Source organism: Paralichthys olivaceus, chromosome 9 (genome assembly GCF_024713975.1).
Source record: "Paralichthys olivaceus isolate ysfri-2021 chromosome 9, ASM2471397v2, whole genome shotgun sequence".
Classification (NCBI taxonomy): Eukaryota; Metazoa; Chordata; class Actinopteri; order Pleuronectiformes; family Paralichthyidae; genus Paralichthys; species Paralichthys olivaceus.
The window spans coordinates 17,565,199-17,579,714 of NC_091101.1; the positions used below are offsets into that span (position 1 = coordinate 17,565,199).

The 14,516-nt window shown below is 46.6% G+C and overlaps 2 protein-coding genes across 4 annotated transcripts in view; one reads left to right on the top strand and one right to left on the bottom strand.

The window, feature by feature from the left end:
• Positions 1–14,516, bottom strand: part of mrpl11 (mitochondrial ribosomal protein L11) — a 37,461-nt gene that overhangs the window by 6,362 nt on the left and 16,583 nt on the right. Inside the window, exon 3 of the mRNA XM_020084828.2 lies at positions 169–264. Coding sequence (XP_019940387.1) covers positions 169–264 — 96 coding nt within the window. The remainder of the gene's footprint in view (positions 1–168; positions 265–14,516) is intronic.
• tmem265 (transmembrane protein 265) lies at positions 1,885–12,533 on the top strand. 3 transcript variants are annotated; one of them, XM_069531772.1, is made up of 2 exons: positions 1,885–2,521; positions 9,568–12,533. In XM_069531772.1, the coding sequence occupies exon 2, from the start codon at positions 9,570–9,572 to the stop codon at positions 10,632–10,634; it is 1,065 nt and encodes a 354-aa protein (XP_069387873.1). In that variant the 5' UTR covers positions 1,885–2,521; positions 9,568–9,569; the 3' UTR covers positions 10,635–12,533. The 3 variants fall into 3 exon arrangements, with proteins under 3 accessions (XP_069387873.1, XP_019940272.1, XP_069387872.1); XM_020084713.2 differs by lacking the exon at positions 1,885–2,521 and adding an exon at positions 2,577–6,783; XM_069531771.1 differs by lacking the exon at positions 1,885–2,521 and adding an exon at positions 7,438–8,692.

A 14,516-nucleotide genomic window follows, 5' to 3' on the forward strand; every position in this document is an offset into this window, starting at 1 on the left:
CAAATGGAAAAGGCTTACTTCTGTGGTAGAGTATGAATAATGGAAGTGTTCTGGTAATGTTATGCAGCCATTGGAATTAACCACAGTCGTGGGAGGGAGGGGTGCTAAGTGAAAAGGGTCAGGGATGGGTTAGTGAGACTCACACCGAGCCGAGCCGCACAGACGCACCTTCACATGGATCTTGATGGGGAGAGGGATGCCCTCCTTCAGCTCCTTGGTTTTCTCATTGAAGTCCTTGCAGAACTGTCCAATGGGGATTCCTCTCTGGAAAGGAGGGCGGAGGAAATGTGAGGATATAGGCAAATAAACATGGAAACAGTGAGAGCTGCTTTAAAATATATTAAGAGTCTGAGCTCACAAACATTCAGTCAAACGTCCCTTATGTCACACTGCTGGAATACAGATGCCTGAGCTGCTGTCAGTCAGTCAGCGCTTCAGAGACGTCTAACTATCCACACATGACTGGCTCAGGGAGCAGAAATGTGATGGTATATACAATATAACTTATATAAAACAGAGTGTGTGAAAAAGTCATTTTTGCACAACATGTTTTGTTCACACCGAGTTGCATCTGTGTGTGTGTGTGCAGTGCTTTGTTGTTCCAGTGTTAGTTCTTGTGTGCGTGTGTGTCACTCGCGCTATGACTGAATGCATGTTGGTGCCCAGAGCCAGAGAAACCCAGTGATGAATGAGGCTCCCATTTTCCAGCTCCTGCGAGGCCAACCAGAGCGAGAGCAAAATGGATGGGTGATATTAAGTCAACACTCGGCCAACGCTGCTCCTTTGCACCATTCCTCTTTGCAGCTGAATTCAGTGGCAAAAAACTAATACAGAATCTAATTACTACTGTTGAAATTTAAACTGACCTTCACCCGTCATCATTCCCAAAGGCAGCGCACTGATTGAAATGTTCATTTCAGAAATGAGGGGAAGAAAAAATAGAATTTTTATACACAGTTTAATGGACTCGTGAGCTTCCATAGCTCTACACCAGTGCCGAGCTGAGCCCTCAGATTCTAATAATGGATCTGATGAAAAGTCAGTCATCCTGAGACCTTCTCCAACGACGGCGCGGGGAAGACATTTATTTGAACTTAACGGAGCAGAAAGTTCTCTGAACATCATCTCCACTAAAGGCTTCAAAAGCACCTGATGAATGCTAATCAGTCGCTCAATCTGCACAACCCCATCACTTCATTAGTGTCTAAAACGTGGCTCAATGCTCGCTGGAATTTCCGAGCGTCTCGCGAACAAAATAATAAACTGATTGAAATTTCTACACACCACATGCGTCGAGGCAGGTTATTGTTTCAGAGCTGATGGGTGCTATTTGAATTACAATGCCGCACTAATGAAATGAAATGCAGTTACATCCCCGGAGCCCCTGCTAGGCTCTACCTTCCCTCCCCTCCGGTGCTTATTAATAGTAATCCTATGCCAACCGCACTACCCTCTACCCGTACCTTTCCCTCCCTCCACATCCCATAAAACAACATAGCAATGGTAAACAAGCAGGGAGGGAGCACTGAAGGAAAGTCTAATTAAATTTGGATTAATGTAAAGGCTATGATGTTGGGTATGAGTCAAAGCATAGCCTCAGGCTCTGCCTCACACATTCGGCTCCCATTCCTTTCCTCCTCTTCAGCCAATGGTGGATAATGATTTCTCCCACCGGCTCAGACGGCCCCTTTCATGCCACACAATGTGAAAGGGCCTTGCTGACCAGCCAGAGATAATGCCTGATGCTTCTAAAATGTGCTTTAGGACAAAAAGCGAGACATTATACAGACTTCACAGGGCCTTTCCTTACACGACACTGCTTTAATGCTAAAAGGGTTTGAGAAAACATGATGGAAGACTAAAGACTGATAACAGAGAAAAGACCAGAGACACGACCCACTTGGGGGCAGTAGCAGATTCTTCGCCAGGAGCTCTGCAAACAATTAAGTGTTCGCCAGAGACAGGTAATCATATTTTAATTAAGCTTTTCCACAAGAGTCCAGGCATCTCTTCCTCTGTAGATGACAGCATGAGCAAGTTTTATTTTGGCCTCTGGCTATTTGATGGTTTAACTACAAGTAATTGCGGCGATGGGCCATGTTGGAAATTGCAATCACAGTCTGTAAATGTGGCAGAGAAGCTGGCATGCCATGAAAGCAATGTTCGAGGTTCACTCCTCCAACCTCCCATGACATTTATCAGAGAGAGAGAGAGAGAACTAGAACAGTAACAATCATGGCTCGGCCAAATCGCTAACCCCGCTCACACTGCATCTGAGCATCTAATCATCCTCGAGTCCGAGCTGCTGGATAAATCCTCTGTCTCCCACCATGACTGATTAGAGCCGGGCGCTCTCCAGTATAAAATGGCTGCAGCCCATCACCGAAGCAGGGCCTTCGACGTTGGCCGTGGACGAGGAGATTCAGCCGCACATCTTTAAAGACTTCGTCGGTCCTGGGCATTGGGATTAAATGCTAATCTACGAAGATATTTCTCGTCGTCAAATCCAGCAGCGACAGTGGTGAGTTATTGCTAAACGATCCATGGGAGATTAGCATGGCAGAGTCTTATTACTCATAATTATGGGAGCAATTAGGCATTTGCAATTAAATTCAAGAGAAATGTCCATTTGATTCAACCCTTCCACCATATTCTCTGCAGTCTTTTTTGACACTCCCTCTGTGCAAATGTGATTGGCCTTTCAGCTTCACTAACTCTTTTTAACAAGATGTAGCACTGGTGTGGCAGGATGGGTGTGTGCGTATGTAAGAGAGAGAGAGTGACTTGAGAGTGAAGAGAGGCAGGGATGGGAAAGACGGAGACGACCGAGGTGTATTAAAGTTGTCAGAATGTGGCAGGTGATCGTGGTCAATAACTGAACGATGACAGCAGGTTTGTTTGACCGAGGTGAACGACGGGGGCAAAGTACAGAGGAGGCCGCGGGGGGTCCTCATGAATATGGGTGAGTGTGCGTTGATGTTTATGTATGACCACTTCGGCCTCATTTCAATCTGACGGGACCATCAGTTGAGGAGAGGATATCGGTGCATATTAAGCTGCTAGAGACTGCTGACAGTGAGGAAGTGTTCACCGTGTGTGGTCGCAGGTGTTCCTGCAGCGGAGCGAGAACATGGGGTGGGGGTAAATAAATAAGGGGAGCGAGCTGGGGAAGAGGGGTGGAAGGAGATGAGAAAGAGAGGGAGAGTAGGTCAAGAGAAGTGCTGTGCTTATGAAAGTGTGGAAAACATGGAGATAAAGGACACAGACAAAAGATAAGGCCCTGGGGCAGGAGTCAGAATTAATTGCCCCTGGCACACGAGGCCAGTGGATAAATTGCCCTGGATGGTCGACACGCAGGAGGGCTGCAATACGGGGACAAAGGTGTGCGACGGAGAGAGGCTGGTGGGGCGCGAGGTTAATTAAACTCTTTAGTGTGAAATACTTCCATTCATTACCTTCATTACCGTGTTCATTTAATCTGCGTGTTGACATTTTATCACATTCAGCCCATTGTAGCGTCATAGAGCTGATTAGGTTTCACGTTGAAGTACTCGGCGGCAGAAGAGGGCCGAGGGGAGCGAGAGGCTGGATAGCAGGTCAGTTTAGGTCTGACAGCCACAGAAAAACATCACCAAGTACATTGAGTACATGCTGGACATGCGTTTTACTTGATTTTCCACCGTAGAATCAGTGGATTAGTCTTAAAAGTGCACAAGGAAAACGATTTTTACCCTTGCTCTCCAGTGAACTGTGCTGGAGCCAGAATGTAGCCCTGAATAAAAAGAACCAAGGAGCCGTGCTTAAACCAGCACAACTGACGCCAAATTCAGGGGACTTGTCTTTGAAACAACAAAACAAGCCAACACTCCTCAGCTGAGTTATTTGCAGACTGGATCTTTCCTTAAAATAGACATAGTCTTCACTTTTTGCACCTGGGCACAAGGAGAGGAATTGGCTGTTTGAGGGCACGGTGAGAGCAAAGCAACCAAGCAGGCGATAGTGGAACAAAATGGATAGCACTGCGACAAAGCATCCCATTTCCAACTCCATTACGTCCCCTTCATAGTCCTGATAGTGTTGTGCTTTTTGGCACTTCACATGATTAATCACACGTGGAGCAGGCAGCAGAAACACAGGAGCCTGAACAGCATGAAGCTGGAGCTCCTCACTGGAGAAGACTGTGGAAAAAATATTCACTGATGAGTGAAGAGACCTGGAAAGAAAAGAGAATCAGGTGCTGAAATAAAGTCAAACTCCGACAACAGGTTTAACAAAGCTTGTGTTGTGTTTGTGCAGGATTCAGAGATGTAACTGTGAATTTTGCACAAGAAAGGTGTCATTTAAATGGGAACTGCACCGATTTCACACATGAAAGTCTGCTTTACAGGTGTCGGGGAGCACGACTGCATATGTGGGGGAAAAGAATTGCTTTATGTGGCTCCAGAGGGAGCTGCACAAAATCTGATAAACTATCGTGCGTGATGCCACTCGAGGCATACCTTTGGTTTAAGAGTACATGTTTGTAAATGAGAACGAAAAAAAAATAGAAAACTCCTGGGATGTGAAGCTACAAATAAGACCTCTGCAGCCTGCTCATCGTCTCTGCACGAGGCGACTGACTCGAGGCAACATTAACCGCTAATAGCATAAATAACGCCCAAGTCAAAGACCCAACTGTGGCAGCTGAATCACATTGTGGGTAATGTAAGCATCAGGCGATAAAAAAAAAAGACAATGTCTCTGGTTATGCTGCATTAATTTAAATTTCTTTTGGTCCACCAGACAATATTTAAGTAATTCAATGCGTAATCAGAAGAATTAATTCATGTCGTGCACTGAGATGAGCCAGGAGAAGGAGGGTGAACCGTCTGAGTCCTGCTTGTTTGTGGAGATCAGCCTCAGGAATAATATGGAGCATGGCTCACTGTTGACGCCTTCAGCTTTCTTGGACAGACTGTAAACCCATGTGGTCCTTCAAACTTCCCCAATCACGTCTGAAGCAAAAAGTGATGACTGCACAGTACTGTGGACAGCCTGCCCGCCTGGCTGCCCCTCGCCTTCCTCTGCTATTGTCACTGTTCCCCTTCTGTCCTTTTCCCTGCATCGCTTCCCCTCGCTCTCGACTCTGAAAGTGAGCCAGTGTGCAGAGTGACCTTCAACCACACCCACAGGGAACAGAAAAAAAAGAATGAAGAAAAAAGAAGAGGGAGATAGTAACAGGATTGAAGATAGAATGGGATAAACAGGAGGACATGGGTGAAAGAAATGCAGCAGAAAGAAGAGGGTTAAAGAAGAAGAAAAAAAACCACGCTGAAGTGGTGAAAATGGAAAATCTTTCTTCTCTTGGAAGCCAGCGGAGCGCAGAGCTGAATCTGACAAGAAAGATGACTCTCCATCCCCTTTCTCACCACTCTGATTAAACCTCTTACTTTAAAATGAAGCCAGCACACTGAGAACCACAGAAACGAGGGAGTTGAGGACTTTGAGCCTGTAAAAGGTGCAGAAATGCCGACAGATTCACTTGAAGAAGCAGGACCTTGAGGACAAGGTGATGCTGTGAAATCTCCTCACCCCCCCAAAAAACTGCATCTGTGGCCGACAAAGTGACAGAAATTGAATTCTCTGATGAAGCAAGAAGCCGGCTCTTTTTAAAACGGATTCCAGAAAGATTTGTTTTTCAGGGCAGATCTGTCTGAGGAAATTCCCACTGCTTCTGTGCATTCAGCCAACTGTAATGAGTTAATCTCACACAGAGGGATGGTCTCCTTGTGTGAGAAAGACAGTAAGTAGACAGAGGGAGGACTAATTAAAGTTGTAACATCTGCCTTCTGAGCACTAAATGTGTCGACAGGCTCCAAGCATCTCTCGCTCCACTTCCCCCCTCTTGTTGCAGGCCAGGAGGGGGTAAATAAGGTATCTGCCCCGCTCCCAAACAATGCCATTAATCTTCTGCGAGTGGCATCATCATGATTACCATAACCAATGAGTATACTGTAGCTGGGTGCTCTAAAATATTCATAGCATCTTCTTCCAGCTTAACTTCCACAGCTGATGGTGGAGGAGGAGAGGAGGAGGAGGAGGAACAGAGGAGGGTGGGAGGTCTGGAGTGAAGCACGTAGCCTGCTTACAAATTAACACCACAAGCCAACTCGGACAGCATGAGTGAGTTTGTGCTCCTCGTCCTCCGCCTCCTCCCGCTGCTGCTGCGCCGCGCTGCCCCCTTGCTCCTCCTGTGCCATCTTCCCGGTCTGCGGGCGCCGCTTTAACGATTCCGCGACGCCGCTCCTGCTCCACTTTGGACGGACTTCCGCGCAACAGCCGGAGCCCGAGCGAGGAGCAGCGGCATCAGCATCAGCCCTGCACGGTGTCAACCCCCTCCCCCCCCACCCCCACGACACTGCGGGAGGCGACAGATCCAGAGTCAGATCCACGTCGAGCCTCTGCATTACGCACGGATCCCGAGACACCCGCCGTGCCAGATCTGTGCGGATCTGCAAATCTTACTGAGTCTGAGCCGTTTTTGTTGTTTCCTCCAAACTCGTGTCTTCTCGCCGAGGCAGGGGCGATGACTTTCTCCTCTTCCACCCGCACGACGAGCCTCCTCCTGGAGCCTGACTCCACACGAACACCCGGACTGTAGGAGCGAGACTTTTATCACCGAGCGCCGGCTCATCAGCGAGTATAAAGAGGAGACTTTATTGGTCAGGGACGGCGCTTAAAACATCACGCTTGCTGTAAATCAAGTCAGGAGCATCAAGCCCAAGTGCAAGACGAATGGTTTGGGTAACTAAATCTTCACTTTACTACCGGCTGCATGCACGGATAAGACCCTTCACATATACCTGATGTTATGGTCTGATGGGGCGGTTATGAAACAGGTGTTGCAGGGAGAGGGATTGTTAAATTGTCAAGGGGACGTCGCAGCACAGCGCTGCATGCTGGGGCAGCTGATGATCACCACATTTCAAGTAAACAAACAAAAGCCATAACTCTGTAAAAACATCAACCTGATAAATCAACAGATGTTTCAGTCATGAGGCTTTAAAGGGGGTTTATCCAGCAGCATTATCAGGGGTTATCCACACTGACTGCATGCTTCCACCTCCATTAATTAATGAGTTTGCACATGATGGCAGAGACCTTGTCCTGATGCCCTTGGGTGCTCTTTGTGTGCTACCACCTGTGAACACCGGAGAGAGATGCTGTGTTTGATGGGCTGTGCAGCTCATGTGAGGTGTGTTTATGGAGATGAAGTGGGTGTAGAGGGTTTAATTCCTGCTGCATGGAGCTCTGTCTGGATATCGCCCACTATTAATAGAAAACAAATGCAAGTGGTGAAAACCCCCCAGGCTTGGCTCCATCTCAGTGCTGCACAGAGCTTTTTCTTCTGGATGAATGCTGGTACACTATATTTAGGGGGGGGGGGGGGGGGGGGGGGGGGGGCATGTGCAGGAGTGACACATGAAAGAGGGAATTTTTTTGTGGGAAAATGATTTTCATCGCAAAACTGAATACAGGCTGTAAAAAAAAATAATAAGAGCAAATCCTCCACCTGGACGATATAACATGCCATTACTCAAGCTTAACGGTGAAATAGGTTGTCTCACCTTGTCAACAGCAGTGTCACTTCCCAGACTGGGGAGTGATGAATCTGGTCATTATTGATGAGCCGAGTGGACGGACAGGCTGTCATCCCAGGTCCCTCTCTCAGAACAGAATAAATTACACGGCGCTGACAGGGGAGTCACAACACAAACACAGGGCGACAGGGGAGATTTCCGGGAGCTAAATTCAAGGCGCAGGTGGAAAAACTTAAGAGGCCAGACCTTTTTGAGAGAACGCCAGCTGCAACAGAGGCTGCAAACTTATCCACCTCCTCCCTCTCTTCTTCCCAGCAGAGTGGGTTTGTTACCATAGACAGAACAATACAATAAAATTCTGATTCCAATATCCCTCTAAATCTGCAGCTTGGTGAAATTCATTCAGTTTTTCAGGCAACGATAATCAAGTTGCAGTGTGTGGTGAGACAAAGGGGCTTCACAGGCAATCAGATATTACGAATGCTGGCATGATCCACGCCTGTCCTCCCACCGTGCCTCCGAGCCGATTAATCAGTCGAGATCATTCCTTTCTTCATCTCTTTTATTCATCTGTTTCAGAACAAACTCTAATGTCTGGGATATTTCAATACCCAGGGCGATGAATAGATTCGGGTTCATCCAGGCCAAGCTAGCTCATGAGATGCATGTCTTTTCTATAAGTGGGTGGAAGTCACATTCTATCTGCATCTCAGCCTTTTCCTCTTCATCACTTTCTCCCCCCTTCTCCCTCAGAGCTTATTTATGAACTATTACCATCATACAGTAACACTTTATCAGGCATGTAGACAGCCAAAAGGCCTATTAATCTTTCACACACTGTCTTATGTTCCTGCTCCTTCTCCACACACACAATCTCAAAACCTCTTTTTTTTTACCCGCTGGAGTCCCTAGGCCCTCTTCAGTGATTCAGTCAGCACCGAGGAGATGGCAGGGCTCCTGTTAGTCTTACAGTGAGGGGAGCGATGTGTCTTCCATCGGCGAGACATCAATACACATTTTTCACTGGCGAACTTCTCTCAGAGGCCGCAATCATGCTCACAATCTCCCGCTCGATCACGCTCAACAGTTGCCGTTACGACACATCTGAAACGGTAATGATTTTATATTACAATGTCATTGATCCTGTTGAGCGGGTGACACTCTGAGTGTTGCCGAGCAGATAAACAGACAAGTCCACAGGGTCCGAGCTGGGATTTTCAGTTAAATACAACAAACAGGTGTTGGTTCGATTACACCATAAAGTCAATGATAGTTTTCCATGCTGAAATCAATACTGAGGTTTTACTGTCCAGGGCCGAGATATGAGCCGCAACATTGGAAATGGAGGGGGGGGCACATTAGCATTGCCTGCATGCACTCAAGCAGAGCGTGTACACAGACACAAGACAAACGCATTTCTATACAAATAGCAAGTTATCAATATTCATCTGAAATGAGAGATGATTAAAGGCTGCAGCACAGTATGAGAATAAACAGGGCAGACTATGGAGGGAAAGAAAAGGCTTTGACAGGGCACCTTGCTGCGCCTGAACACAATTAATTAATAATGTATAAGCCGAGTATAAAAAAAAAAGCAGAGACAACAACAGTGAACAGAGAAAAGTAACAGGGGAAAGGTTGGGAAAGCCTCAGAATCATCAAAAGGAGTAATGTTGGGAGGTTTGCAGAGAAAAGACGACTATTTAATTCAAAAGGCTGCAGAGAAAAAAAAACAATTTGACAGGATTTTCAGCTTAAGCATAGGGGTAGATGAAGCTTTGGTCAAGGACGAAGGGTGCTTACTCTGCAGCCTGCGCCTCCAACCACAGCAACAAGCAAACTATTTTACATGTACATCATCTTATCTTGCAAATGTGTCAGTCTACCAGGGGACAGATGGCAGCGTGTGGAGCAATGTGAGGGGAGTTTGAATTCTGTTGATGTAACAGCTTTCTCACTGTGCATCTGTGCGTGTGTCTCTTTACAGGCATGGTGCCCACGCCCCAGGTGTGCGTATCAACCCTGGTCACGGTGAGCACGATGGCAGTGGTCGACCTCTACCTATTGGAGCAGAGCATGCTGGGCGCTCACGGTCTTCCAGGACCAAGTGTCTGGCAGTGTGCAGCAGTGTTGCTAGGAGATGTGGGCTTCCTGCTCGCGCTGCGCTTTGTGTCAGCCGGCGTAGTGTCAGAGGTGCGGTCGCCAAGGCGGGGTTTTGCCAACGCCCTCTGGTTCCTCTTCCTGTCCCTGCTCCAGCTCAAGCTCTTCTTCGTCTGCCATAACTACAGACAGGAACGCCGGCCGCCCGACCCGCTGGCCCGGAAGACCCTGACACTGCTGCTGTCCATCTGCTTGCCCTCCTTGTTCCTAATCCTGACTGGAGCTGACCACATGACCCCTCAGCGCAGGAAGCAGGAGGTGCGGGGTCGGCTGTTGTGGGTGGTCGTGGACCTGCTGGATGTACTGGACCTGCAGGCCGGGCTGTGGGAAGTCCAAGGAGGCGTCTCAGCTGGGACTGGAGGGGTTGTTGAACAGCAGCTGCCAATCTGGGCCGAGGGTCTGGTCTTCTTTTACTGCTACGCCCTCCTCCTGCTGCTGCCGTGTGTGGCCCTCACAGAGCTTGGGGCCACCGGTCTGCCAGGACAGAGGGGGCCCCGTAAGGAGGCTTTGTACCCTTGGCTCAGCTTGGTCACCATCAATATCTTCACCCTGGCTCTGAGGGGCACAGGCATGCTGTGGTACCGGGACCCCCGTGTGTCCACTGTGTTCCTGGGGAAGAACCTGCTGGCTCTGGCTGTGAAGCTGAGCTCAGCCTGGGAGAGACACAAGCAGGAGCGAGCTGCTGCGGGAGCTGGGACTGTGGCTGGAGCGGAACCAGGAGACTCGACCATGCCAAGCCAGAGCTTGGAGCAGGGAGAGGGCGAGGCTCAGGGGAAAGCTCCTCCTTCTCATTATCACTCACTGTCTCGCTCCCAAAGCCACACACTCTCCCACGTCAGCCTGGAGCCTGCAGAGACGCCCTTAGGACCCTCTTTCATCTCACACGAACTCTAGAGAGTCTCCAGCTGTCTGAACATGCACGCATGCAAAAATGCATGTATGCACACCCACACTCAACACTCAGACCAGCCAGTATCACATCCAAACAGATAACTTGTATTGAATTTCAGTACAACAGTGATGGGTTAATGCCGAGCTGTGGAAATGCATTTGGCAAGCTCAGCTTTCTGCACATTTTGTTGTGCTAAGAAAAACTCAAAATGCATTGCTGTGATTTGTGGGTGTGTATTTTTAAATTGAACACTGTGAACACATCTATGCGAGTGTAAAGAATATTCCAGAAATGTAAACTGGAGTCTGGCAGTGCTTATTCTTGTTTAATCTGGGCACAACCGCCTCAACTCAACTGCCACAATGTTTCTGAACTCTGTCCTTCACACACCAACTTGAAGTTAAAGTTTTACTTGTTTTCAGTTGTTCGTGTATAGATACAAGTTAAATTTCATGCTAAAAAAAATCTGATGCCACTGCAAATTCCGACTCTGTGTAGGGGTGTGAACAACTCCTCTGTGGTTCACTCATTAGTTTCTGTTAATAAGATCAGCACTTCATTAGATAAAGTTAAAAAACGTCTGTGACCTTTCAGTGTACATTTTCTTTGACACTTTACAGCGAACTTTCACAGGAGAAAAAAAAATACAGAGGGGTGATTTTTTTTCTTCTTTCAGGACCACGGAGGCATGATTTAAAAGCCATCCAAGCAGTAAATGTCGCTCTACACGGTGCTCCAATATTTCAATGTAACTCAATGGTTTCAAACCTCTTGGGTGACCCTTTAAATCAAAGGCTTTGTGACCCTGAGTGATGTTCATCTTATATATTTTTTTTAATTTCGATACATTTTAGAGGCTGGACAATGTGATATTATTTACTTTTTCCACAACATTAAAATGCAAAACAGACGAGAAACATACAGATGTTTTTTTCATGGTCTCACAACCTCCATGATTTATCTTGCGACCCCTTTAAGGGCCCCTGCATCAAGGTTGTGCACCGCATCTGCAGTGGTGTCAGATTTTCTTTCCAACCCAAGGTAACACGCTGATTTCACTGTTAGTTCATCCTGTCTGGCGGAGAATGTTAATCAGAGGAATCAGTCACTGTGGTGTTTGGTTGGAGTGAAAACCTGCAGACTCATGAGCCTCATGTTCGACCATCCCCGCTGAACTGTTTCTGGTCTCCTGATATTTTTTTAGTTGATTTAAATGCAGAGTTTGAACGTCAGTTAATTGGCAAAATGATTTCAGATGCGTTTGTTGTCCTCACATATTTCCCGAGCTGTTAAAACCATCTAATAGACATTTTAACATAACTTAATGTGCATAACTCAAGATTACAGCTGTTTATGAACGACACTGTTTCCATAAATGTAATATGTTACTGGTAGGGCTGGATGATGTGCAATAAGCATTTTTGCATCATCTTAAACCTATTATAAAACAAACTCCAGGTCTATTTTACTGCACTGTTTACAAAGACAGAACACCAGTGTAAGTAATCCCTTTACACATTCTGAATTCATGTTTTGCCGTCTTTTGTCGTCTGTACTTTCAGAAACGTCTCTTTGGGAAAGCTGCCTGTCCTACCGTTCAAAAACTCTGTTTTTCACTAAGAATTAATTTTTTAATCCAACATGAATTACCGTGTGGAAGTATTTGGCCGTCGTGGGATTATGGGTTAGGGCGGGAGGTGTAGTGGATGTTCAGTTCAGTCAAGTGCCTTGTTTCCTCATGGAGCTATGAGCCTCCAGCCTGTCAAAGAGGCGCACACATTACGTGTACCATGCGGAACTTGGACATATGCCATGTGTATACTGTGAAGTTATTCCACAGCTGTTGTCAGCTACACCTCCAGGACAGAGTGCAAACTAATAAAGTGTTTCATACTCGCTGAGTGTTGACAGTTCATTGGCTATTATGTAGGAGCATTATTGGCAGGCTGTCGCCCACACGCACGGGGAAAAACATGAGGAGTCGGTTCATATTATTCAAGGCCAAGAGACAAATAACTGCCTGTTACTTGCAGAACCTTCTTCATATTAAAGTCAATCATCTTCTGATGTGCAGCTACAGAAAATTGCATGTTTTTCCTCACACTGAACTGGGGAAGTGAATGGAAGCTACACACACATTAAGCAGAGAAGCGCGCGCTTTGCTTCACAGAGTGGTGCGCTGACGAAAAGCCGCCATTCGTCACAATTACGCCAGCGGCCCCATCAGCCCAGATCCTCTCGTCGTAATCCTTGAGTGTGCCGTCGAGCTGTCTATCTTTAAATGCAGAGAGAGAGAAGTCTTGATGTGATGGAGTGTGCATGTCAAGAGTTGTAGTAAGCATGTGAGATGCTTTTCAGAGTGAACTGGCTCTTTGCTCACAGCGGACCTGAACGCACCCGTCGGCCTCTCTTCTGTGATCTAATGGTTCTATTAATTGAAATTGAGGCTGTTCGTCAACATGCAAGCACTTATTCTCACTGCTTTATGCTTGATTTACAAACTGTATTTACAGGATCTATTAAGACTAATGTACACACTCCAAAAACAAATTTATTTAAAGTTTCAGTGGGGAATTTCTCTCCGGTTCAGATAGAATTTTAAGGAAAAAACCCACAGAGGGATAACCAGTGTAGTAGACAGCATCCAAGCCTCGGCTTCCCTCTTTCTTTCATCTCCTCCTCCGTCGATCACTCTACATTTCAAACACACGCATTCTGGATGCACTCTCTGTTGGGACACATCTCATAATTCTATAATACTAAAAGCAGTGACTGCATAGGCAGCAGCCTCCATAAATGACTACCTGCTAGAATTTGTTACACCTGTTAAACTCTGGATACAATGCTCAGCATTTTCCTTCAGCTTTCACCGGCTGTCATAACCTGCTCGAGAAGCAAAGTGCAGAAGCCACTTTTCTCTATTTTCTTCTTCTTTTGCCACTCTCGCGTGCTCTCTATTCTTTCCCTTTGTCCGCCTGTGCTAATTTCATTCTTATTCTCATGTACCAAAGATGTCGGTTTTCCTTTTTTTGTTTCTCTTTCCTCCTTTTATTCTTCTCGTTTGTTTAAATTTGCCCTGCAGCCGACAGGCAGCCTACCTCTCTGCACTTCCTCTGTCAAGGGTGGTTAGTCAGAAACGAGAAAAAAAACTGAGGAGAGGTTGGCTAAGATTAAAGGGCCGGGCCATTGCCTTAAGCAGAGCGGCTGCCGCGCAGACTACCATTTATTTACTGTATGTGACTCAACGTGTGTGCTCGATGGTGCACGAGAGTCTAGAGAGACAAACACACACAACATGCTGCCCTGACAACAATGACATCCTAAACAGTCCAAAAACCTTTAGACAAACATATGGCTTTGTTTCGCTTGGTCGAGCTCTTGGTTACGACCCATCTCAACTCATTACCACGATGCTGCGACAGCTACGGTATGCTAGTGTACGAGTTCACACCCACCTAGTCTGGCAGCAAGAGCCACATTTAGCAGACAGATGTCTAAATCATTCATCATAGCACACACCATCAGCACCACAGCGTTAGGAGAGAACTTCAAAGTACATTCTATGAGAAAGAAATGATGCAAAAGAATGTGGGGCTCTTCTGATATGCAATGCAATCCTGGAGGAAAATGCAAACTAATACTTGTCTCACATGGCAGGGCTGTACCTGCTGCAGAAATTGAATGAAATAGAAATGAACCGATGTTTAATCGTTTTAGTTAAATAACAAACACAAAGGCTGCTGCTGAATCCAGCTCATCAAATCTGAGGATGTGCTGCTTTTCTCCGTTAGATTTCCATTATGAAGACAAAAGCGGTGAGAAGTATTTAAGTATCAATCTTACAAAGAAAAATATTAATACCACGGTGCAGAAACAAGATATGC

Excerpts from the sequence above, each read along its gene's own strand:
- tmem265 (XM_069531772.1), top strand. The coding sequence starts at position 9,570 with ATGGTGCCCACGCCCCAGGTGTGCGTATCAACCCTGGTCACGGTGAGC.